The sequence below is a fragment of the Rattus norvegicus genome, chromosome 8, assembly GCF_036323735.1.
Source record: "Rattus norvegicus strain BN/NHsdMcwi chromosome 8, GRCr8, whole genome shotgun sequence".
NCBI classification, from domain to species: domain Eukaryota; kingdom Metazoa; phylum Chordata; class Mammalia; order Rodentia; family Muridae; genus Rattus; species Rattus norvegicus.
Window position 1 is genome coordinate 69,069,344 of NC_086026.1, and position 26,920 is coordinate 69,096,263.

General features: G+C 37.6%; 1 protein-coding gene and 1 pseudogene across 11 annotated transcripts in view; one reads left to right on the forward strand and one right to left on the reverse strand.

The window, feature by feature from the left end:
- Myo9a (myosin IXA) overlaps positions 1 to 26,920 on the forward strand; it is a 203,242-nt gene that overhangs the window by 24,491 nt on the left and 151,831 nt on the right. For all 11 annotated transcript variants that reach the window (XR_010053925.1, XR_010053926.1, XM_063264818.1 and 8 more), the window contains exons 2-5: positions 14,109 to 15,019; positions 18,053 to 18,147; positions 22,201 to 22,263; positions 26,164 to 26,263. Coding sequence is in view for 9 of the 11 variants with exons in the window: in XM_063264818.1 (XP_063120888.1) it covers positions 14,180 to 15,019; positions 18,053 to 18,147; positions 22,201 to 22,263; positions 26,164 to 26,263 (1,098 nt within the window). In the remaining 2 variants the exon portion in view is untranslated. The remainder of the gene's footprint in view (positions 1 to 14,108; positions 15,020 to 18,052; positions 18,148 to 22,200; positions 22,264 to 26,163; positions 26,264 to 26,920) is intronic.
- Tmsb10-ps1 (thymosin, beta 10, pseudogene 1) lies at positions 15,720 to 16,205 on the reverse strand (annotated as a pseudogene).

Below are 26,920 nucleotides of genomic sequence, written 5' to 3' on the forward strand. Positions count from 1 at the left end.
TTTTAGTTAGTCTACTTGTCAGTTTGCACTGGAGAGTCCCTGTCTTTATGCTCATCTGCTGGCGTTACAAAGGGTTGCCTTGTTTATCCATCTTCGAATGTGAATTCTGGAGATCTCAACTCTGAGATGCTTATGTTACAAGGGTGAACTACTTGCTGAACCATCTTCTCTTCCCATGATACTAGTTTTGATCCATGAGCATGGGGCATCTTTTTATATTCTAATGTTGGCAGTATAAAGTTTTCATTGTAGTTGTTCACCTCTGTTTTAGGCTATTGTGAATGGAGTTGTCTCCTGATTCGATTTTTTTCCAGCATGCTTAATACTGTATGAAAAAGGCTGTTTTCCTTATGTTGATTATTAATTTATTTTATCCTGCTACTGCTGAAAGTGTTAATCAGAACATCAGAATTGAGAATTTTCTGTCTGCATCATTTCTAGGATCTTTTTTAAAATCTCTTCTTTCTTTTTTGTCTCTGTGTGGTGTATGCATGAGTGTGTGTTTATACTTGTGTGTGTTTGTATGGAGGCTAGAGGGGGGCTTTGAGTGCCCTCTTGTTACTGTTCACCTTATTTCTTTGAGGAAGGGTTTCCTGAACCTGGAGCTTATTTTCATCTAGCTTGGCAGTCAGCAAGCCAGCAGTCCTCTTGTCTCCATGTTTTTCTTACTCCAGTGGTGCTGGTGTTAGAGGTATGCACAGGACCTTGCCTAGTTTGTTATATGGATGCTGGGATCAACAACTCAGCTCCTTGTTTTTGTGGAACATCACTGAGCCATCTCTCCAGATCCCTGTAGGGTCTTTTAAGCACAGGATAATTTGAGTTCTTATTTCCTTATTTATACTGCTTTGGTTATTTTCAACCACTGTATTAAAAAAGTGAAAAAAAATGCACATTCTTGTGTCATTCCTGGTTTTAGAGGAAATGGGTTTGATTTTCCTCAATTTAGTGTAATACTGGTGTATTAGTTACTTTTGTATTGTTAGTGATAAAATACTGTGACCAAGTCAACTTAAGGAAGAGTTTATTTGGGGTTTATTGTTTCAGGGTCTAAGACTATATAGAAGGTTGGCAGCAGGGGCTGGGGATTTAGCTCAGTGGTAGAGCGCTTACCTAGGAAGCGCAAGGCCCTGGGTTCGGTCCCCAGCTCCGAAAAAAAAGAACCAAAAAAAAAAAAAAAAAAAAAAAAAAAAAAAAAAAAGAAGGTTGGCAGCAGCAGGCAGAGGTGGTGATAGAACAGCCACTCAGAATTTACATCCTGATCTACAAACAGCATGGAGAGAGGGCATACTGGGTTTCCGTAAAGCCAGCTCCCAGGGACATACTTTTTCCATCAAGGCCCAACCTCTGAATCTTCCCCAAACAGCTGCTAATTTGGAACCAAATATTCACATGCATGAGACTTATAGGGACATTTTTCTAACCATCATATTTTACCCTTGACCTCTTGTGGCCATAACATAATGAAGAATACATTTAGTACGACTTTAAAAATTTCATAGTTGGGGACTGGAGAGATGGCTCAGCAGTTAAGAGCACTGACTACCCTTCCAGAGGTCCTGAGTTCAATTCCTAGCAACCACATGGTGGCTCACAACCATCTGTAATGGAACCCAGTGCCGTCTTCTGGTGTGTCTGAAGACAGCTACAGTGTATTCATATACAAAAAATAAATAATTCTTAAAAATAATTCCATAGTTTTTCAGTCTATCTCAATACTGTTCAAAGTCCAAAGTTCAAAATCTCTTCTGAGCAGTTTCTTAACCGTAGTCCCCTATAAAGTCAGCTTACATGCTTCCGTCATACAGTGATATGGATTACGTATTATCATTCTAAAAAAGAGAAGTTGGGGAGTAGAGGGGAAGTACTCCAGTAAAGCAAGAAGGAAACCCAGCAAAACAAACTTCAAATTCTGTAGTTCTGTTGCTAAACTTCCTCCCAGGGTTCTTTTCCCTGAAACCCAGACATGTTTCCACCAAAATTCACTCAAAGGAACCAATTAATTTGTTGGACTTTCTGACAAAGCTTGGGTGAAGGGTTACTTACAGGGGTATGGGTACTCCTCTCCAAATCTGCCACACCTAAAAAGTCTTTAACAAGCAGGGCTGAAGGCTTTTCTTTAGCTGCATAGATGGAGCCCCTTATTCTAGTCTTCCCTAAACTATTACGTACTCTTTTCTTTTTTCTATTGTATTAACTTGAGTATTATTTACATTTCGATTGTTATTCCTCTTCCCGGTTTCCAGGCCAACATCCCCCTAACCTCTTCCTCTCCCCTTCTATATTGGTGTTCCCCCTTCCCCATCCTCCCCCCATTACCGCCCTCCCCCCAACAATCACATTCACTGGGGGTTCAGTCTTGGCAGGACCAAGGGCTTCCCCTTCTACTGGTGCCCTTACTAGGCTATTCATTGCTACCTATGCAGTTGGAGCCCAGGGTCAGTTCATGTATAGTCTTTAGGTAGTGGCTTAGTCCCTGGAAGCTCTGGTTGGTTGGCATTGTTGTTCATATGGGGTCTCAAGCCCCTTCAAGCTCTTTCAGTCCTTTCTCTGATTCCTTCAACGGGGGTCCTATTCTCAGTTCAGTGGTTTGCTGCTGGCATTCGCCTATGTATTTGCTGTATTCTGGCTGTGTCTCTCAGGAGAGATCTACATCTGGTTCCTGTCAGCCTGCACTTCTTTGCTTCATCTATCTTATCTAGTTTGGTGGCTGTATATGTATGGGCCACAGGTGGGGCAGGCTCTGAATGGGTGTTCCTTCTGCCTCTGTTCTAAACTTTGCCTCCCTATTCCCTGCCAAGGGATTCTTGTTCACCTTTTAAAGAAGGAGTGAAGCATTCGCATTTTGGTCATCCTTCTTGAGTTTCATGTGTTCTGTGCATCTAGGGTAATTCAAACATTTGGGCTAATATCCACTTATCAATGAGTGCATACCATGTGTGTTTTTCTGTGATTGGGTTACCTCACTCAGGATGATATTTTCCAGTTCCATCCATTTGCCTATGAATTTCATAAAGTCATTGTTTTTGATAGCTGAGTAATATTCCATTGTGTAGATGTACCACATTTTCTGTATCCATTCCTCTGTTGAAGGGCATCTGGGTTCTTTCCAGCTTCTGGATATTATAAATAAGGCTGCTATGAACATAGTGGAGGACGTGTCTTTGTTATATGTTGGGGCATCTTTTGGGTATATGCCCAAGAGAGGTATAGCTGGGTCCTCAGGTAGTTCAATGTCCAGTTTTCTGAGGAATCTCCAGACTGATTTCCAGAATGGTTGTACCAGTCTGCAATCCCACCAGCATTTGCTGTCACCTGAGTTTTTGATCTTAGTCATTCTCACTGGTGTGAGGTGAAATCTCAGGGTTGTTTTGATTTGTCATTGAGGAGAGCATTGTTGAACTTACATCTGTATGTGGGCATTCTTTCCTTATTGTTATTGAAGACCAGCTTTAGCCCATGGTGGTCTGATAGGACGCATGGGATTATTTCTATCTTTCGGTATCTGTTGAGGCCTGTTTTATGACCAATTATATGGTCAATTTTGGAGAAAGTACCATGAGATGGTGAGAAGAAGGTATATCCTTTTGTTTTAGAATAGAATGTTCTATAAATATATGTTATGTCCATTTGGTTCATGACTTCTGTTAGTCTGTCTATGTCTCTGTTTAATTTCTGTTTCCATGATCTGTCCATTGATGAGAGTGAGGTGTTGAAATCTACTATTATTCTGTGAGGTGCAATGTGTGCTTTGAGCTTTAGTAAGGTTTCTTTTATGTATGTAGGTGCCCTTGTATTTGGAGCATAGATATTTAGGATTGAGAGTTCATCTTGGTGGATTTTTCCTTTGATGAATATGAAGTGTCCTTCCTTATCTTTTTTGATAACTTTTAGTTGAAAATCGATTTTATTCGATATTAGAATGGCTACTCCAGCTTGCTTCTTCAGACGATTTGCTTGGAAAGTTGTTTTCCAGCCTTTTACTCTGAGGTAGTGTCTGTCTTTGTCTCTGAGGTGTGTTTCCTGTAGGCAGCAGAATGCACGGTCTTCATTGCGTATCCAGTTTTAATTGGGGAGTTGAGACCATTGATGTTGAGAGATATTAAGAAATAGTAATTGTTGCTTCCTGTTATAGTCATATTTGGATGTGAGATTATGTTTGTTTGCTTTTCTTCTCTTTGTTTTGTTGCCAAGATAGTTTCTTGCTTTTTCTAGGGTGTAGCTTGCCTCCTTATGTTGGACTTTACCATTTATTATCCTTTGTAGGGCTGGATTTGTAGAAAGATATTGTGTAAATTTGGTTTTGTCATGGAATATCTTGGTTTCTCCATCTATGTTAATTGAGAGTTTTGCTGGATACAGTAACCTGGGCTGGCATTTGTGTTCTCTTAGGGTCTGTATGACATCTGTCCAGGATCTTCTGGCTTTCATAGTCTCTGGTGAGAAGTCTGGTGTGATTCTGATAGGTCTGCCTTTATATGTTACTTGACCTTTTTCCCTTACTGCTTTTAATATTCTTTCTTTATTTTGTGCATTTGGTGTTTTGACTATTATGTGACGGGAGGAGTTTCTTTTCTGGTTCAATCTATTTGGAGTTCTGTAGACTTCTTGTATGTTTATGGGCATCTCTTTCTTTAGGTTAGGGAAGTTTTCTTCTATGATTTTGTTTAAGATATTTACTGGTCCTTTGAGTTGGGAGTCTTCACTTTCTTTTATACCAATTATCCTTAGGTTTGATCTTCTGATTGGATTTCCTGTATGTTTTGCACCAGTAGCTTTTTCCGTTTTACATTATCTTTGACTGTTGTGTCGATGATTTCTATGGAATCTTCTGCTACTGAGATTTTTTCTTCTATCTCTTGTATTCTGTTGGTGATGCTTGTATCTGCGGCTCCTTGTCTCTTCCTTTGGTTTTCCATATCCAGGGTTGTTTCCCTTTGTGCTTTCTTTATTGCTTCTATTTCCATTTTCAATTACTTCACCTGTTTGATTGTTTTTTCCTGTAATTCTTTCAGGGATTTTTGTGATTCCTCTCTGTAGGCTTCTACTTGTTTGTTTATCTTTTCCTCCGTTTCTCTAAGGGAGTTCTTCATGTCTTTCTTGAAGTCTTCCATCATCATGATCAAATGTGATTTTAAATCTAGATCTTGCTTTTCTGGTGTGTTTGAATAGTCAGTGTTTGCTTTGGTGGGAGAATTGGGCTCTGATGATGCCATGTAGTCTTGGTTTCTGTTGCTTGGATTCCTGCGCTTGCCTCTCGCCATCAGGTTGTCTCTGGTGTTACCTTGTTCTGCTATTTCTGACAAGGGTAGACTGTCCTATAGGCCTGTGTGTCAGGAGTACTGTAGACCTGTTTTCCTGTTTTCTTTCAGCCAGTTATGGGAACAGAGTGTTCTGTTTTCGGGTATCTAGTCTTTCCTCTTTGCTGGTCTTCAGCTGTTCCTGTTGGCCTGTGTCCTGAGTCCACCAGGCAGGTTGCTTGGAGCAGAAAAGTTGGTCTTACCTGTGGTCCCAGGACTCAAGTTGCTCGTGGGGGCTGCTTTTGAGTTCTCTGTGAGGGTGGCAACCAGGAGGGCTTGTGCTGCCTTTTTCCTGAGCCTCCCCGTGCACTGGGGTCCCAGATGGCGTTAGGTGTTTTCCTCTGGAGTCAGAAATGTGGGCAGAGTGTAGTCTCTTCTGGCTTCCCAGGCGTGTCTGCCCCTCTGAAGGTTTAGCTCTCCCTCCCACGGGATTTGGGTGCAGAGAACTCTTGACTGGGTCCGTTCAGGTCCAGGTAGTGTCAGGAGTGCAGGGGACCTGCCGCTCAAGTGCCCCTATCTTCTGGTTCCCAGAGGCCCTATACAGTTTCCTCTTGGGCCAGGGATGTGGGCAGGGGTAGGCAGTATTGGTGGTCTCTCCTCCTCTGCAGTCTCGGGAATGCCCACCTGTCCAGGCGGTGAGCTCTCTCTCCCAAGGGGTTTGGGAGCAGTGAGCTGTGGGTATTATGTACTCTCTCTTTTTTTTTTACAAAGATTTTTTTTTCTTTTTTCTTTTTTCAGAGCTGGGGACTGAACCCAGGGCCTTGTCTACCACTGAGCTAAATCCCCAACCCCGTATTATGTACTCTTAACTCCTCCTCCAGCTCATGTTCAGCATTGCCAGGTGGTAGGGAGCAGTTGAAAATTCAGGGGAAAAAATTCTCAGACTTTACTTCATGCCTCTGTACCTGGGTCTATGCTGTTAACTAGCTCAGCTGGGGATAGTCTTTTGCAAGGGGCACAGCTCAACTCCTCAAGATGGCTATTGTTTGTCTTGGAGGACAATCATTCACAATATAAGCTCTAAGTCTGATGTCAGAGAGATGACTCTGCCCTTCTGGTTTTGCTGCTTGCAACAAACTTCTCTCTCTTGTGTTGTTTCCACTTCCTGTGTGCATCTCTCCATGGCTCTGGTACCTCTGACGTCTTGGAGTTTCTGACTTAATCTATGCTTCATTTTCACAGTCTCTTGGGGCCTCCATTTAGGGTCTCCCCTGCCATGTGCCTGGCCTCAGTGACTTTCTTTAACCATTTAAGAAGATTCTACAACCCATTTGTGTATTCTTCATGACTCTGAAGCCAAATCCACATAGACAATGTTGCCACATTCAGCTGCCTACTTGGGATGGAGCCTGCCCTTCTTGAATCATATTTTCAGCAACTTTCCTTTTTGTTGTGTTTTAGGAGCAGAAAGTTCTTTAGGCCTTTTCTTTTCATAAATTGGAAGCTTATCTTATCTTGCCTTATGGGCTTCATTCCCTTTATTCCATTTTGGATCTTACTTCTTAATGTCCTTATCTTTTTTAGCACAGACCTTGGCACCACCACCACCACCACCACCACCATTTTCCTTTTGAGACAAGCTTTCGTGTGTAGCCATGGCTGTCTCAGAACTCACTTTGTAGACCAGACTGGCTTCAAACTCAGATCTTCCTGTATCTGGTTCTCAAGTGCTGGAATTAAAGGTGTGAACTGCTGCCCCCATTTTTAGTGTTCTTTTTCTCTTCAAATTGTATATTTTATATTTCCTTTTGCCCTCCTGCTCTTTTCCTCCTTCTTCTTTCTCTTTGTCCCTGACACACACACACACACACACACACACACACACACACACACACACACACATTCTCTCTCTCTCTGTCTCCCCCCCCCTCTCTCTCTCTGTGTGTGTGTGTGTGTGTGTGTGTGTGTGTGTGTGTGTGTGTGTGTGTTGAGACAGGGTTTCTCTGTATGACACCAGCCCTGGTGCTCCTGGACATGGTTTATAGACTAGGTTGGCTTTGAACTCAGAGTTCCTGCTGCTTCTGCCTCCCAAATGCTGGGATTAAAAGCATGTGCCATGGGGGCTGGGGATTTAGCTCAGTGGTAGAGCACTTACCTAGGAAGCGCAAGGCCCTGGGTTCGGTCCCCAGCTCCAAAAAAAAGAACCAAAAAAAAAAAAAAAAAAAAAAAAAAAAAAGCATGTGCCATGCCTGGCTTCTCTTGCTCTTTTCAACTTTAGACTTGCATCATAGTGATAAATAATAACCATGTCACAGAGTCAACATTAATTTTTTTTATTAAACTGTCTTCAAATCTTTTCCACCAAAGAAATTAGTCCATTACTATTCAACATAGTCTCAGGCAAATTCTTACGACTAGGGTAGACCCACAGTCTCCCAAAATATCACAGGAATGGCCACTAATTCAGATACTGTTAAAACCCTAGATTCCCTCTGAAGCCTCTTGAGCTGGGCCTTCACAGTCCACAAAGCTGTCAAATACTATTCTAAGCTTCTACTAGGATGGCCCTATAAGCTCTCTGCTTACAACATTCAACTGCTTTTTTGATCTGAAGTCCCAAAGTTTTCCACAACATGATCAGCAATAGCTCATTTTGGTATTAGTTATTTACTTATTGCTGTCATAAAGTGCCACGACCCAGGCAAATTGTAGAAGTAAGGGTTTATTTGGGATTTATGGTTCCAGATTGGTAAGAGTCCATCACGATTACAGCAGGGATCATGGTAACAGGCAGGCATGCAGGCATGGTGATGGAGCAGCAACTGAGAGTTCACGTCTTGATCCACAAACAGAAAAGAGACAGCATACTTGGAATGGCCTGAGTTGTTGGAAATATCAGAGCCCACCCCCGTTACATAATCCCTTCACCAAGACTATCTATTGGGGACCACAAACTCAAATGCCCAAGACATATTATAGGGAACAGACATCTCATTTAAATCACCACCGTTGCCTATAGATTGTCATATATATCCTTTAAAATGCTGTTGCCTCTTTTCCTTGTTTCTTTAGGGCCTTCATTATGAAAGATCACTGAACTTTATTTATTTATTTTTTTTTGGTTCTTTTTTTTCGGAGCTGGGGACCGAACCCAGGGCCTTGCGCTTCCTAGGCAAGCGCTCTACCACTGAGCTAAATCCCCAACCCCAGCACTGAACTTTATTAAAGGTCTTTTCCTCATCTTTTGAGATGATCATGTAATTTCTACAGTCCATTTACTGATTTAGTGAATAGCCTCTGTATCTCTGAATTAAAGCCAACTTGGTCATGATACATGATCTTTTTCAATGAATTATTGAATTTGGATTGCAAGGTAGTATTTTTCTTGTTATTAGTATTATTTTATAACAGTATTTTTGAATAGTATGAATTTTCTTTTGTCCTTATCAGTAATTCAGAAATCATCTTAAGATTTTCAGGTGTTTAAGTTAGCTGGTGCTTGCCTTTCATCTTAGCCCCAGGAATCCTGTGAATTTGAGAGCAGCTCAGGTTATTCTGGGATATGTTGACTCACAAAAGAAAACAACAGTAATAAATTGAGGTAGGAATAGTGAGGGGGCTCAGTGGATGAAGGCATCTGCTGCTAAGCCTGAACCTGAGTTTGATTACTGAGACCCAGATGATGGAAGGAAAGGAATTGACTTCTGCGTTTGTCCTTTGACTTTCACATGCACACCTTGGCACATGCCTACTGCTAGTTATACACGTAAAATAAATAATTTTTTAGTGTTGGAGATTTATTAAATTCCATAAGGCCACTCAGCTCAAATTGCATGAAATTTTAGGAATATAACCTCCATTGGTGTTACTATGCCATCTTTTTTCCCAAATGCCCAAAATATTCACAAAATTCAGGTCCAATGTCCATTTGTATTGATAACACTTATTTCATGAAATCCTGTGCACCTATTCTCTGAGTACTACATACAAGCTAGACAATGTCATCTGTGACTATTGAAGACAATTCTTGTAGGAAGTCAGATAAAAGCAGTGTGCAAATGTTATAAATAGGAAAAGAAATAAGGACCAGATGTGGTGATATACTCCTTTAGTGCCAGCATTCTGGGAAGCAGAGGCAGTCTAACCTCTGTGGGTTCAAGGTCTATAAAGTGAGTTCCTGGCCAATCAGGGCCACAAGGGAGACCCTGTTTCAAAAATTGACTAGACAAAGTGGGGGAAAGGAGGAAAGCTAAGTAGTTCAATAAAAAGATTAACTTAATAAAAATGTTTGCTCATTTGACATATTTATTAATAGGTGATTTTCTTATTCTGTTTAACATATTTAAAATCATTTTTGATTAATTTATCTTATTTTTGTACATGTGAATGCTTTGTCTGCATGTATGTATGTGTGTAATGGGCATTTTAGGTGCCTGCAGAGGCCAGAAGAGGGTATTGAATTTTCTAGAATTGGAGTTACATATGGTTTTGAGTCACTATATGAGTGTTGGGAACTGAACCCAGGTTTTTTGCAGAAGCAACAGGCGCTCTTAACAGCTGAGCCATCTTCTTTTCCTCTTACATGTGTTTTGAGGTATGAATACTCCTGACGAAATCACGGAACTCTCTTACCTTTTAGTGGGCATGCCAAACTTAATAAACAAAAACCTCAAATAATAATTGTAAGTTTAGGTTGTGTATTAAGTTCTCTGATTAAAAAGTAATAGGGCTGGAGAGATGGCTCAGTGGTTAAGAACACTGGCTGCTCTTCCAGATTCCCTCAGTTTAATTCCCAGCAACCACATGGTGGCTCACAACCATCTGTAATAGGATCTGATGCCCTCTTCTGTTGTGTCTGAAGACAGTGACAGTGTACCCACATACATTAAATAAATAAATAAATAAATAAATAAATAAATAAATCTTTTTTTTTTAAAATAAGTAAGTCAGGGAAAGGGGAGATACAGATAGGAAAATGCACAGTAAAGGATTATTTTGATTAAAATTTTGTTTTATTTCTTTCTATAGGGCTATTTTAGAATAAGGGAAAGCTTCTTTTTAGGAATTCCCATTTGAGCAGAATCTGCAATGTGTGAAAATCAAAGGACAGAATTAGATGGTGGTCCTTGCCTTTCACGTTGTTTGAGACAGTGTTTCTTCTTCACTGCTAAGTTTACTGCCTGCTGGTCCACTCTTGAGCTTTTGGGGATTTCCTGTCTCCACCTCTCATCTCACCATAGAAGTGCTGTAACAGCAAACGTGTGTTGATGTGTCTGGTTTTATATGGGTTCTGGAGGTTCGACGTCAGGTTCCTTATGCTTGTATGGTAAGAGCTTTAGCCACTCATTTCCCCAGTTCTAATATTAGGTCTTGAACACTATTTTCCTATAGTCATGAATCTAAAATAAGTTCAAAATGTTTAATGGCTTATTCCCCATAATATTTATAGTTGTAGGCAAATCATTTATATTTTCTTAAATAGTCTTGCCTAGATAGTATATGCTTTTTTTTGTTCTTTGTATATTTTTAAAGCTAGAATTAACAGGCCAGTGCTACTGTACCCCACCATGTAGCCTTGGATAGCTTTGATCTGTGATTCTTGCACTTCTACTCCCAAGGTTTTAAAAGGGTATTGCTTCATCACACGTGAATAATTAAACTTTCTTCCATTTGTATGCATACAAATCATTATTGAACAGTGATCTGAATTAATATAGTAAATCAATTAATAGATTATTATTTACTTTAATTATCTAATTACTAGAATAAATTTTTATCTTTGCTTAAGCTTAGAATATATTTAGGATTGTACAGTTTTGTGAATTCTGATGCTTTAAAGTGAAATGTTTGATCTCATAAAAAAGCATATTCCCATTATGTTTTAGGGAATAGTATTTATAGTCTGTAAGAAAAATTCCTTTCAGTTATTGTAGCATTTTCCAAAACTGAATTATGTTTCTCAATGTTTATTTTTTGGCAAAGTGAAAATTAGTTTAATACATTATGCTTTAAGTTGTTTTAGGATTTCTTTGAGACTTGTTTTAATTTTCCTAGAATAGTAGTGACATTACTAAACCATTTGAAATAATTCAGTTACCCTCAAATGCTGCTTTGAAGATTATTTCATTTATTGTTCATTCATTAGTTTCTGGAACAAAAAGTACCTTAAGAGAAGATGGATTTTAAGTTTCGTGGTGAAGGAGGCATGGCAGTTAAGAATTTGTTGATAGTGATGAGAGCTTCTAGTATGTGTTAACTTTACAAACAGTGCTGCTGTCTGTGAGTCAAGTGAGTGAACCACGTGAGCCCATGGTGGATGTTTCCCATTCAAATCTGTAATTTTAAGCCTAACTCCCTTAGGCTCATAGCTAGCTATCTCATAATGCAAACTGCATTTGAATTCATTCTCAGTCAAGTTTTCAGGATACAGAATACATCCAGATTATTTGCCAGAGCATAGCTTGAATGGTCTCTAGTGCAGTTTCTACAGTCTCTTTTCCTCTCTGAAACCTTCAAGCAAGCTGCACTGTTTGCACGTCCATTAAAAAAAGGAAACAATATTATATATAATTTATGGAAACTTATCCAGGTAATAAACATGTATCAACATAATACCAACCTCAGGGTAATGGTTATGTTCCAAACTTGTTGCATTGGAGCCATGGATATATGGCTATCTTTTATGTATCTGTTTAGAGACCATCTAGGATAAAAGTAAAGATAATTTCTGGGCAGAGGTCTTTGCAAAGTATATGGCAGCACAAAATGAAGGCAACTGAAATTTTTTTGTTTTAGAAAAGAGTACATTAGGAACTAGAGAAATGGCTCAGTGGTCAAGAGTACTTGCTGTCCTGCCAGAGGAGCCCAGTTAATTTCCATTACCCATGACTGGTGGTAGACAACTGTTTACGACTCGGTACAAGGGATTCAGTGCTGTCTTCTGGCCACTAGTAGGACCCACACAAACATGGAACACACACACAAACATGTACAAAGAAATAAATGTTGAAATTAAAAATTGCGCATTTACTAGGCATAGCAGCACATGTGGCCAGCATTTTATAAGGAGGAGCAGGAGAATCAGGAGCTCAGGGTATCCTTATATACACAGTTATTTCAAGGCTAATTTGGCTGTATAAGATCAAGTTTCCAGCAGAATTTTTAAACAAGCCCTTATTTTTATGTTAAAGGATGAAATAAGTAAAACAAGAAAGAATATTCTGTGGTACATGTGTGCGCGTGAATGTGTGTGTAGATGAGAACAGAGGTCCAGTTGTTGGGAGTCTTCCTTGTCTTTTTCTACTTTATTTTCCATACAGGGTCTGTCACTGAACCTGAGCTCACTAATCTGATTAGAGAGGTTGGCTAGAAAGTTCCAGGGACCTACCTCTTTGCTGCTCCTGCTCCTGGGGTTAAAGACATACACTATCACGCTTAGCTTTTTTTGTGGGTTCTGAGATCTGAACTTGTGTGACAAGCACTGTGCAGACTAAACCATTTCCTTAACCCAAGTGTGTGTTTGTTTTGTTTTGTTTTGTTTTTTTTTCCGGAGCTGAGGACCGAACCCAGGGCTCTACCACTGAGCTAAATCCTCAACCCTGTGTGTTTGTTTTAACTTGATGGATAAATTACAAATGAAGGTTGAAAAGCTTTTGTTAGTTTTAGAAAGGCTTTTTTTTTTTTTTTTTGTAGATAGTAGCAGAAGGGTAGTGAAGAGATTTAATAAATTGAGGTAGAGAAACCATTTAAAGGAAATAAGGTTTTAGGTAACTTGTATAAATTAAAATAATTTATCTGGAAGTAGTGTATATAGAATTTTAGAAATTGTAAGGATATGAAAAATGGAATCAAGTTAATAAAAGTAGATCATTTGAAGGACAAAGAAGGGTTACAATAAAATTTGTAATGTTACCTACTTGTAATCTTGTCAGCTTTGCTCAACAAGTTAAGGCTATGATCTTTGAGTTGATCCTGTTAAATCCCCTCCTTTTCTTGACCATTAGAGGCCCAAGAATTCCCTGAAAATGTTTAAATAGTAGGTTTCTGATTGTTTTCTTTTATAACCTTAATTTTTTTTAAAGATTTATTCATTTATTATATATAAGTACACTGTAGCTGTCTTCAGATACACCAGAAGAGGGCATCGGATCTCTGTACAGATGGTTGTGAGCCACCATGTGGTTGCTGGGATTTGAACTCAGGACCTCTGGAAGAGCAGTCAGTGCTCTTAACCACTGAGCCATCTCTCCAGCCCTATAACCTTAATTTTTATTCCCCCTTCATCTTTCTGTTTTAGTTTCAGAAAACATGTTTCATTGATGATATCTTTTTTATTTTTGCATTATTTCTAAGGGCTTTTGTTTATAAGATGATTAATCAGTTTTGTGTAATTATTCTGTCCCCTTAATTCAGTCTTTAGTGAGATTCTTCAAAGATATAGCAGAATAGTAATTTGTTTTTACTTTTTGGGTTATTGTTGAATAACAAAATAGTGCCACATATTTTAGCATTGATGTTTTTAGAAAGTACCCTGACTTGGACAATAAAACTTAATTGTTATATGATTTCAATGAGACTATCTTTGATACTTATTATTTTCTCTGCCCCCTGGAAAGAAGATCTCAGTAACTTTGGCTGACCACAAAGTTATCAGATACCCAAGGATAGTTTAGAACTCTTTAATTTTACTGCCTCTTCTTGGTATTGTAAGCATGTGTCACCATGCTTGGCTTAATACTTGTTCTTATACAGTGAGTTATGAGTTATGTTCAGAAAGCTGCAGTCAATGTGGTTGTTAAGGTTTTCATTTTTGGATACAGAAAATAATATTCAATGAGACTGCTCATGTTTCTATCTTTTGTGTTCCAGTTCTTTTGCCAAGAAAATGGTTTGCCCAGTCCTGAACACATACTGTCCTTTCTGATGGGACAAGATCCAATATGAATGTAAGTGATGGAGGAAGACGACGCTTTGAGGATAATGAACACACATTGCGAATATATCCTGGGACAATTTCAGAAGGAACAATTTACTGTCCAATTCCTGCCAGAAAAAACTCCACAGCTGCTGAGGTGATTGACTCCCTTATAAACAGACTTCACCTAGACAAGACAAAATGCTACGTTTTAGCAGAGGTAAAGGAATTTGGTGGAGAAGAATGGATTCTCAATCCAACCGACTGTCCAGTTCAGCGAATGATGCTGTGGCCCCGAATGGCTTTGGAAAATCGCCTAAGTGGGGAGGACTATCGCTTTCTTCTGAGAGAAAAAAACCTCGATGGATCAATTCATTATGGTAGCCTCCAGTCATGGCTACGGGTAACCGAAGAACGCCGAAGGATGATGGAGCGGGGTTTTCTTCCACAGCCTCAACAGAAAGACTTTGATGATTTATGTAGCTTGCCTGATTTGAATGAGAAAACTCTCTTAGAAAACCTACGGAATCGCTTTAAGCATGAAAAAATTTATACTTATGTTGGCAGTATTCTAATAGCTATTAATCCATTCAAATTTCTTCCTATTTATAACCCCAAATATGTCAAAATGTATGATAACCACCAGCTGGGAAAACTTGAACCCCACATATATGCTGTGGCGGATGTTGCTTATCATGCCATGCTTCAGCGCAAAAAGAATCAGTGTATTGTGATTTCAGGAGAGAGTGGTTCTGGGAAGACTCAAAGCACAAACTTTCTTATTCATCACCTTACTGCCCTCAGCCAGAAAGGATTTGCCAGTGGAGTAGAACAGATTATTCTTGGAGCTGGACCAGTACTTGAGGTAAGGTATATAGAAATAATTTTCTCTTTCTCAACCCACTCTCCCTTTTGTTAAAGACAAAGTCTCTTTATATAGCTCTAGCTGTCATGTGTCCAGCAACTCACTATGTAGACCAGGCTGGCCTTGAACTTATAGAGATCCACATTCCTCTTCCTCCTTAGTTCTGGGATTAAAGGCATGTGCCACCACACTCAGCTAGAAGTACTTTTCTTAAATCTAAAAGAAAAGATTGGTAAATCTGAGAAGATGAAATGAAACTACTAGAATAGACATCATTTTTTTGTGACCAAGGGAAGCTCAAAGTGGCAAAGAAACAAGGTAGTTATGATAGTAATAACTTAATTTTATAGGATTCTTATATGAGTTAGGATTGAATCTCAGTGATAAGCACACATTACTTGATAAGTGCAAACCATAGATTCTAATACCAGTACCATCAAAAGAAGAAAGCCAAAAGAGTTTCTTTTGAGTCACTGGAATAGTTGTCTATCTCTTTACAAAGAAGCAGGGCAAAGTTCTATTTGTATTTGGCTTGACAAAGGAGATGAAAACTGGAATTTAATGTGATACTTCTGGAAATAAAATTTCTCCAGGAGGTGTGATTATTAATTTTTTTTTGCCATGAGGTGTGTTTTATTTTCATCAATCATAAAAATAATTTTCTATAATATCCCAGAGCAAACCAGTGAAATTTGGCAGTCTGATTAGTGTGTGTGGGGTCCCCTTCAGAGACCCAGAGGCCGGTGGTATCGGCGCAGAGTGCCCCGGTTCACAGTGCAGCTTGTGGCTACCATCTATCTTGCAGGTGGCTCTTCGTCCACCTCACGAGGGGGTCTTGAAGATGAAGGGGTGGGGTGGGGAAATCTTCCTAGGCTTGTAGGAGATTTCGCTCCTCTTTTCCTGTTCAGTGGTCTCTTTGGTCGGCAGGGTATTCTCCTGTGTCAGGTTTTCTTCAGCTTGGCCTTATTGAAGCTGGTGATTTCCCCCATGTCTGACTTGTCTGCCATTTCCTTACAACTCGTGGATTCTCGTTCTGAGCTTGTGCTCCAGGTGCTCCCACTTGCATTGCTGCAACCAGAGACATATTAGTTTTGTTACTCCTGTGTGGTTGTTTTATGATTTGTGAACAAATATTTTAAATACTGTATTCTTTTTTACATGGGATCATATAATTCTCCATTTTTTTTTTTTTGTGGTTATGATAGAATGGGAACATGTAGAGATGCCCACACATACTAATGTTCTCAGGTTTTTCTTTGAGATTTTGTATGTTCTTTGAAGCACTCTTTTCACCCTTAATCTGGTAAATATCCATCAATTTTTCTCTTTTATTTTCTACTGTCATACAGCCTCAAATTGAAACACAAGTTTGAACGCTTTCCTGAATATAGATATGTTCCTTGACATTGGCAAAAGTCTTTCTACATGTGTAGCAATTTTTAATACCTTTTTTCTTTTAGAAATTTTACATTATTTTATGTATATGAGTGTTTTGTCTGCATGCATGTTTGTATGTGTTCAATGCTGGCAGAGGCCAGAAGAGGATATTGGATCTCTGGGAGCTGAAGTTTTCAATGCATATTAGCCCCATTAGAATTGAATCCTTTGTTAAAGTCACACCGAGGTACTTTATATTATTTGGGTCTATTATGAAGGGTGTCGTTTCCCTAATTTCTTTCTCAGCTTGTTTCTCTTTTGTATAGAGGAAGGCAACTGATTTATTTGAGTTAATTTTATACCCAGCCACTTTGCTGAAGTTGTTTATCAGCTTTAGTAGTTCTCTGGTGGAACTTTTGGGATCACTTAAATATACTATCATATCATCTGCAAATAGTGATATTTTGACTTCTTCTTTTCCGATCTGTATCCCCTTGACCTCCTTTTGTTGTCTGATTGCTCTGGCTAGAACTTCAAGAACTATATTGAATAAGTAGGGAGAGAGTGGGCAGCCTTGTCTAGTCCCTGATTTTAGTGGGATTGCTTCAAGTTTCTCTCCATTTAGTTTAATGTTAGCAACTGGTTTGCTGTATATGGCTTTTACTATGTTCAGGTATGGGCCTTGAATTCCTATTCTTTCCAGGACTTTTATCATGAAGGGGTGTTGAATTTTGTCAAATGCTTTCTCAGCGTCTAATGAAATGATCATGTGGTTTTGTTCTTTCAGTTTGTTTATATAATGGATCACGTTGATGGTTTTCCGTATATTAAACCATCCCAGCATGCCTGGGATGAAGCCTACTTGGTCATGGTGGATGATTGTTTTGATGTGCTCTTGGATTCGGTTTGCCAGAATTTTGTTGAGTATTTTTGCGTCGATATTCATAAGGGAAATTGGTCTGAAGTTCCCATGATTCTGAGGTTGCTGGGACCAAAAAACATGTTTTTTTTTGTTTGTTTGTTGTTTTTGTTTTTCTAACACAGATTGTTTTCTGTGTAGCCCTGGTTGTTCTGGAATGATGTGTAGACCAGGCTGGCCTCGAACTCACAGAGATCCATCTGCCTCTGCCTCCTGAGTGCTGGGATTAAAGGCATGGCCTGGCAAAGGAACATTTTCATTTTATTAATTTTGTGTGTGTACATATGTATGGATGTATGTTATATGCACATATGTATGTGGATGGAGATACCTGTAGACATAGAAGTAGAAACACATTGTTCTGTACTGTCATTGTCTGTCATTATTCCTTTGAGGTAGGGTCTCTCACTAAATCTGGAACCAGTTGAATGGCCAGCAAGTCTCGACCTTCCCCCTCTCTGTCTGCCTATTGTGTTTGCATTACAGGTGTTGTTCATCTGCACACTGGGCTTTTTCCAGGAGTGTTATTATCTGAATTCACATCACACTTGCACAGCAAGTGCTCTTCAGAACTGAGCTATTTTTTATTAGAGTAAGGTGAAAATCTATGGTTTTTGTTCAGCTTTCCATTATTTTCTTTTATTCTCCATCAAATATGCCTTACTGTTTTTTCATTAGTCTAAAGACTAAAGAATGCTTAAAAGTTATTTTTAAATAAAAACTATTTATTTTTACAGGCCTTTGGAAATGCAAAGACAGCTCATAATAACAATTCAAGTCGTTTTGGCAAGTTTATTCAAGTAAATTACCAAGAAACAGGCACTGTACTTGGGTAAGTACTGCTACTTTAGAAGCACACACACACACACACACACACACACACACATGTATATGTATTATATATGCACGTGTTTGGTACATATACACATACATATATTAAAATCTATTTTATTTTCAGTGTATGTGTATACCACATAAATTCAGTGCCCTTGGAAGACAGAAGAGAGGGCATCAGATTCCCTGGAACTGGAGTTACAGATGATTGTTAGCTGCCATGTGGGAGCTAGGAATTATACCCAGATCCTTTGAAAGAGCAGGCAGTGCTCTTAATTGCTGAGTTATTTCTCCAGCTCCTGGAGCTTATTTGTATTTTAGTTATTACTAGTTTCATAAACTATGAATTATGACCTTGGTATCTGCATAAAAATTGTTTCCTCATTTTTGGTCGGTTTAAACTGAGAAAGTTGTAAAACTAATTATAATTCTTAACATGCTTATACTTGTTAACTGTTAACAGTTTCATGCATTTAAGTTCATATTATAAATTTTTAAAAATTTATTTCCAAGTTAGGAAATGACACTTTAATTATTTTATTTCTGAAGATAATCACACTTTCCTACATATCCAAATTAGTATTCTCCCAATCAAGGTATTTGATTTTGATACAATAAAAATCTTTACATTTTCTGTGACGAGTCATCTGGTTGTTCTAGCAACGTTCTAGAGAATTCTTTAGACCAGGTTTAGGTAGATTCATAGCAGAAGGAAATGGAAGTTATAGAGTTCCCTGTATCATTTCCATCTCTTCCAGCATAGCTTCCCTTGCTATAAATATTTGGTGTTGGTACGCTCTGTTTGCTAAAGTTGATGAGCAGTGTTGTTGCTGCATCCATGTTAATTGTGAAATCCATAACTTGTATTAAAGTTTGCTCACTGTGTTTTACATTCTTTTGGCTTTGAGAACTGCAGAGATGCCATTTGCAGTTGTCATTTTAGTACAGACAGCATAGCTTCACTGTGCTCAGAACAGTCTGCGTTTGGCTCATTCAGCCTCGTTACCTTTCAGGTCTTGGTAACTACAGACCTTTGCCTATCTCCATACCATTTTTTCCAAAATGTAGAGATAGAATCATATTGTATGCAGCTTTTTCAGGTTGGTAACTGTGTACTTAAGGATCTTCTGTAGCTGTTACTTTTATTGGCTTAACATTTAATTTCGTGGTTATTTTAGAGATGACTGACATCTTTGTACTTTTTAGAAGTACTTAATTTTTTTGTATATTTGAGTTTATTTTTTAAGTATATTATGGGTATGATTTTTCTCTTGCATAATGGTTTCTTACTGCTTATTGTTCGTTTGGGTGAATCTATTGATTTTTATAGTTTTACATCAGTGCTTTGATGTACTGATTGTACTTTACTGGCTGTCTTGATTGTTCAAAGCGTATTATATTACTTGTAAAAGGACCCGTAGCTCACTTGGGCTTGGCCATTGCGTTATATCCTAGTCCTACTTCTGGCCCTAGCTCTCTGCTTCTGGTGCTGCCGAGAAGAGGAAAAAGCTGTTCTAAGCTCCCACTCTGAACCAAGCCATTCTGCCATGGTGGTCTGCCTCCTGAACCATGAGATAAAATGAAATAATTTCTTTCATAGATTTTTTTCTATAAGGTATTCTGCCTCAGCAATGAGAAAATGTAACTAACATAGCCAACTTTTCATTGCTAAGACAAAATACCAGAGATAAAAGAAGAAAGATGTTGTTTAGAGTCGTCTTTGTAGAAGTATAAATCCATGATCTATTGGCTGTATTGTTTGTGGTTCTGTGGCAGGCAAGAGTATCATTGCTGGGATTGTGGGATAGACTACATGATGATAACCACAACATGGCTAGAAAGCAAGCAAAGAAGAGGGAAAGGTAGAGGAAGATGCTCGAATCCCCTGTAAGGGCACACTTTAACTACCTAATTTTCTTCCACTGAGGCTGTCTCCTTCTTTCTAGTACTATAGGCTGCTGGTTCAGTCTTTAGCCTATGGTCCTTTGTAGAGGATTTAAAAGCCAGGCCATTACACATACCACTATGTTATTTTTGTCTTTTATGTCAATACCATCTTCTCCATTAAGTAAAACTCAAGCTAAAGAACTTTTATTGTATTAACTAATTCAATATTAATTTGAGTTGTCTTGAGTTCATGTTAATTTTACATATTAAATTTCATCAGTTGTTTTTGGGCTCTATGTAGATATCATGTCTTCCTTCTGAGATACATTGATACTGTACTTTTTTCTCCCTAATATTGAACTATTTTGCATTTCAGAAAAATTTGTTAGTATAAACAAACACATGCATATATACCATACATATAAATTACTATTTTTCTGTTTGATGGTTATTATTATGATTTTAATATCCCAAGAATTATATCTCAGTCTTATGTACTTCTGCATTAAAAAAAAGCATGCCAAAACTACTGTGTACATAACACTTTGGGCCATCTATGAAGAACCTAAAACCAATGTTATGAACAACCACAAAAGTCCATGAGAGATGTTCAATAGCTGTTTCATAAGTCATTTCTTCTCTTGGTTCTTAAGACTTATTAGTTTACAAAAGCTCATTTGTTACTTTTTCTCTTAAAAGGGGGATATAGTCAAGGACTTAGGCTTAGTGTTGTGTTTCAGAAGAGAATGGTAATAGGTAAAGTCATGTATATTGCTTTTAACCTCAAATGTAATAGTAATCTTCATTGAATAAGATAGTTAGTGAATTAGGAAATAGATGTCTAGTTTCCTTTATTGAAGGAATGCAGGCGCTTCTGTTGATTGCATAAAAAAGTTTATAAACTTTTCCATGGTGAACAAAAACTGAATAAACAACATATTTGAATTGAACATTATTATTAACTCATGTTTTATTTATTTATTTATTTTTTCTTTTCTTTTTTTTTCGGAGCTGGGGACCAAACCCAGGGCCTTGTGCTTCCTAGGCAAGCGCTCTACCACTGAGCTAAATCCCCAACCCCTCATGTTTTATTTATTAAGCATAGATTTGTGGGATGCATTTTGAGTAACAGGCATTGTTCTAAATATTGAAGATTAAAAAAACCCCATGTAAGCATGTTTTTTTACCTTTGACATTTTCATTGTTTGTTGGGGAAATAGATACTCATAAATTGATTACAGTAAATGATAAGTTGACTGGTGTGTTTCTGGAGGCCTTATGGGAAACATTGGTTTTATGTTGGGTATTAAAAATTTGCCAAGTGGAAGGACTAGGAAATAATTTTATGAAGTGAGGAATTATCATTAGTAAATGACTGCCATTATAACAACATCTTGTTGTAGTTGAAGAGGCAAGAAAAGTGGGTATAGCATTGTCATAGAGGTCAGATGGTCAAATTGAATATAAAACTAATATAATAATCTTGACATTGTGAGGTAAATTTTAGATAATTTTATTTTAAAAGTCGAATATACACAAAATAGAGAAAAAACAGAGAAAGGACATCCTAGGTAGATTCAACAATGATTAAGTCTTGCCATATTGAATTCATCTGTCTCTTCTTTTTCTATGCTGGTTTTAAATGGAATCCCAAACACAGATGATGTGCTCAGCATTGTGGTGAGCAGATAAATGTAGAGGCATAACATGACTGTCTCATTCTCTGAATTGGTAATTATTGTTCTCGGAGAACTCAGAGATTAGGATAAAAGATAAAGAGATGTCTAGGAAATAGTAAAATTGAATGATTTGATTTGTAGTGAAATCAGGCATGGGTTCATACTTCTACAGTGGTTGTGTTGCTGATTTCTAGTGGATGCTTTTGTCTTGTTTTTTCTTTTTTTGAAACAGGGTTTCATTGTGTATTTACTCTTGATATGCTCACCTGCTTATCTCACTCATTAGCTATTTGATGACTTAGGGTTTTGAGAATTTAACATGGATAATGCTAATATCATCTATAACAGTTATAGTGGTGAATGTGCATCTGGAAAATGATCCTTTTAGCTTTGAATTTCTAAATAAATAAAATCTACTGTATATTAAACTTTATTATTTATATGAACTAATTTTTATTATTTCAACCAATTTTATTTTTTTCTAGGGCCTATGTTGAAAAATATCTTCTGGAAAAATCTAGACTTGTTTATCAAGAGCATAATGAACGGTATATATTTTTTTATTTGTATAATTAGATCAAATTTGCAGCATCATACAGATTCTCTTTATTTGTATGTTATTACCCTTAATTCACTGTATATTATGTATAGATTTTGTATTTGTATTAACTACTATTTCTTGGGTAGAATGCTATATTTCTAAATTCAGTTGGAAGATTTTCATTGGATATGCAGAATTGTTATTCTTTCTTCGTTCTAGATAAATTTAGGTCAGGAACGTAGTTTATTTACTTATTTATTTATTCTTGAGACATCTGTGTAGCAGTACGCAGGTAGATACTCCAATTGAACCCAGCAGTGCGAGGTACATTCCTCACTACATGCCCCAATGTTCTGGGTTCCCAAATGAAAGACACATACACACAGCATTTATATTTTGATATTCCTTAAACAGCTCAATGGTTGGGCCACTTCCTAATGTCCACATGGCTAATCCACCTCTCTCTGATATTTCCAAGTCATTACTTACTAAAGTTTATACTACATTTTAGCTGCCCTGGACCCAGTTGGGCAGCCCTCCTGGGGCCACTCTTCCCTAGCTTCTACATGGTGACTGTGCTCTCTGTTCCGCATATTCTCAGGCTCAGAGTCTTGTTTCTCCTTTTCTCAGCATGACAGTTCTCTTTTCCTTCTCCTTCCTCTGTCTCTTGCCTGGAAATCCTAAAAGTCCTGCTTCTGTTTTCCTTGTCCAACTATTGATCACTGGCAACTTTATTTACCAAACAAAACCAACTGGGGGCAGGGTTCTCTCAGTGTTTTACATGTGGACGTGTAGATTCTTGTGCAATTTTGGGGACCCAAATTAACATAATACAAGTAGCATTAGTCCAAACTCAAAGCATTACCCCCCTTTTTTTGAAAAGTTGCAAACTTTTTTATTTTGAGATAAAATATAAGAAGTAAAACTAAACTCTTATTACAGATTGAAAACTATGCAAGTGATTCTCCTTTCTAACATCATTTTGCATCCAAAATGGACATTGATTCTTTTAACTTAAAGGATTGTACAAATATATGCATATACAATATATACAATATATAATACAAATATTTTATTTGTTTATTTTAATATTTATTTTATGTATATGAGTATACTGTAGCTGTCTTCAGACACGAAAGAGGGCATCAGATTTCATTAAGGATGGTTGTGAGCCACCATGTAGTTGCTGGGAATTGAACTCAGAACCTCAGGAAGAGCACTCAATGCTCTTACTCATTGAACCATCTCTCTAGCCCACAAATATTTTATAATTATGTGTATGTGTGTATCTACGTGTGGATATATACACTTTGTAGATACCCTCTGAGACCAGAAGAGGGCATTCAATCCTCTGGGGCAGAAATTAAGGGCAGGTATAAATGACCTGACAGTGTTGCAACTGAATTCAGCTCTTCTGAAAGAGCCATGCTCTTAGTCACCGAGCCATTTTGCCAAGCCTGACATTAACTTTTCCTGATGGTGCATTCCCCCCTTTTTGTCCAGTTAAAAATGCTCTTTTCTCTCAGATATAAATTGAGCACAGTTACAACAATTATGTAAATTGTATACATTTATAGCATCCAGTGTATCAATTTTGTCAATTTAGATACAATACTCTTATAATTTAGTCTTAGAGAGTTTACAGTTTTATACCTGAACTATGTTTTGATTTTAACTATTACCATCTGAAAACTACCCTTTCAAATCTAGAACATCTTCCTGAATGCTTAACAACTTAAGTTTGATTATGAGGCTATATAACTATTCTTCAATCCTGTCAGCGGTCTGAGAATGAATTGAATATTACATGAATATGTAGGCAGAACAAAAACATTGTTTTCAAAACTTAATTTGTAGAGCCAGCTTATTGCCTGGACAGTCCCCTATAGTCCTAATAACATTGGAGTATCTGTCTTCAGCCTTCTGGCCCAGAACCATCTGACAGATTTTAAGTGAAACAGGAATTATGGAGGACTAGCTTACCCTGTATTGGTAGAGCTAAGCTGTTGTCAATCAACATGTGTCCTTTGCTGGACAGTATTTTCTTTCTTTCTTTTTTTTTTTTCCTTTTCTTTTTTTCGGAGCTGGGGACCGAACCCAAGGGCCTATACTTGCTAGGCAAGTGCTCTACCACTGAGCTAAATCCCCAACCCCTGGACAGTATTTTCTGTCTGCAGTTCTTGCCCAGTGGCTACCTTGCCACAATTGGAGCAACTCCATATGGAGGTAATGATGCTCTGTGTCTTTGAATTGTGGCTTGGGCCTAGCAGACATGTCTCCTAGTCAAAAGATCTATTAATAATGAGTTGATTTTAAATGTCATATTCTGTGGATCTCTGATGCTTTTGAAGACAATATGTATATAATGTATCTAAACTGTTACACCTTTAGCTATTTACTATTTGAATAATATTGAAAACATTTTATTATAATTAAATCAGAATCTAATATTACCATGAGTTTACTACCTGACCTACTTGCATTACTTAATCATCCTAAATAGTTTGTAATAGCAGCTATTAGAAGGACTGGGTCTAGCCTTGTATTCTTGAATGAGTTGCATAGGCACAATGCCTATCTAACTGTAACAAAATTAATTTAAAATTTGTATCAATATACAAAGATTTATACCAATGAAAACTTTAAACTTGTATCATTGTATATAGTTTGTATCAATGAAGGAAAATATAACTTCAATTCTGCATCAGAATTTACTGAGTTCTACCAATATAAGATTATGGCTGTAAAATTTTTGTATAAGAGTAAATTTAGTAATCCATCCCATATATCTTAATTTCTTCTTCTTTTTTTTTTTCTTCTTTTTTTTTTTGGAGCTGGGTACCGAACCCAGGGCCTTGCGCTTGCTAGGCAAGCGCTCTACCACTGAGCTAAATCCCCAACCCCTATCTTAATTTCTTATATTACTCTACCCCCCTTTTTCTTTTCAACTCCCTTTCCTTTACCTAAGAAAGAAAGGCTAGAGAAGAGGAAAGGAAAGACAGAAATTCCCAAGTCTAAGCTCACTATTTAGTTTTTCCCTGCCCAAAATTACAATCATTTTCAAATTATCCGTTAAAATGAAAATTTATAATTTACAAAATAACCATAACTAGACACCCAAGTCCAACAAATCGGGATAACCCCTCCATAGCTTCTTTTGCTGAATTGTGGCAGTGAATATTTTTTTTTTTTTTAAGGGCTGGGGAGGGGTAGGAAAATTGGAAAAAGAGGTTAGATAGACTTAAGAAAGCTAGCTTTAGGGGGCTGGAGAGATGGCTCAGTGGTTAAGAGCACCAGCCGTTCTTCCAGAGGTCCTGAGTTCAATTCCCAGCAACCACATGGTGGCTCACAACCATCTGTAATGGGATCTGATGCCCTCTTCTGGTGTGTCTGAAGACAGCTACAGTGTATTCATATAAATAAAAAAATAATAAATCTTAAAAAAAAAAGAAAGCAAGAGCTTTAGCATTTGTTATCTACTCTATATTCTTTTTTTTTTTTTAAAGATTTATTTTATTTATATGTGAGTACACTGTAGTTGGTCTTCATACACTTCCGATGGTTGTGAGCCACCATGTGGTTGCTGGGAATTGAACTCAGGACCTCTGGAAGAGCAGTTGGTGCTCTTAACCACTGAGCCATCTCTCCAGCCCCATTCTACATTCTTAAAAAGTTCAGGGCTTGACTGATGTTCTGACTGGATCTTTTGAAAGTCTGGATGAACTGAGGTCCTCAGGAATCAGCAGGTATTTCTGAAGCTGTTCTGGGAGCAAGTCTCTGGAAATAGCATCAGGTGAAGCAAATTAAGCAGGAAGTAGGAACAGGTGAAAGACAACTTGTCTTTTTTATGACAAAACAAAATAAAAAACGTAACTAGAATGTTCATTCTGTGCTTTGTTCCCTACAGGAACTATCATGTATTCTATTACCTCCTTGCAGGAGCAAGTGAAGAAGAGAGGTTAGCATTCCACCTTAAGCAGCCTGAGGAGTATCATTTTCTCAACCAGGTAAGAATTCATGAAAAACATTTTGAAATGTAGGGAATAATTAACATTTTATTACTGAGAAAGTTTTGTAGTGCCTTTGTATGTTTTGCATTTATTTAGACTGTTTAAAAAGTTACGTGGTATGCCTTCCAAATTTAAAAAGGATTATCTACTTCAGATAGTGATAAAATTATGTATGTTTTATGTGAATTTTGTGTGATTCTTTTAAGAATATTAAGCTGGGTACTTTCTTATCAGAAAAATGTTACTTTTTTTTTTGTCATGACTGACCTTTTACATACCCCAGGATATTAAGTGTAACTGTTGATTAATGCTTATGAATTGCAAAGAGATGCTTTGAACTTGATTTGCATGGTTTGCAGTCTAATGCACATATGCCTGCATGCTATGATAGTGGCATAGAGTATCACTGTATAATTTAATGAACAGTCCTCTTAAACATCCTGTAGGAAGGAACCCAAGCATAATAGCTCATTCCTGTAATTCTATCATTTGGGAAGCTGATGCAAGAGGATTACCATGCTTGGTCTATGTAATGAATTCTAGGGCAGCTTGGGCTACATTGTCATTTCTCATGGTAAAAACAAAATATAACAAAGCATCATTATGAAATTTCTCAGAAGCAAAGATTTAGAGAATATATTTTTTCTTTAAAAT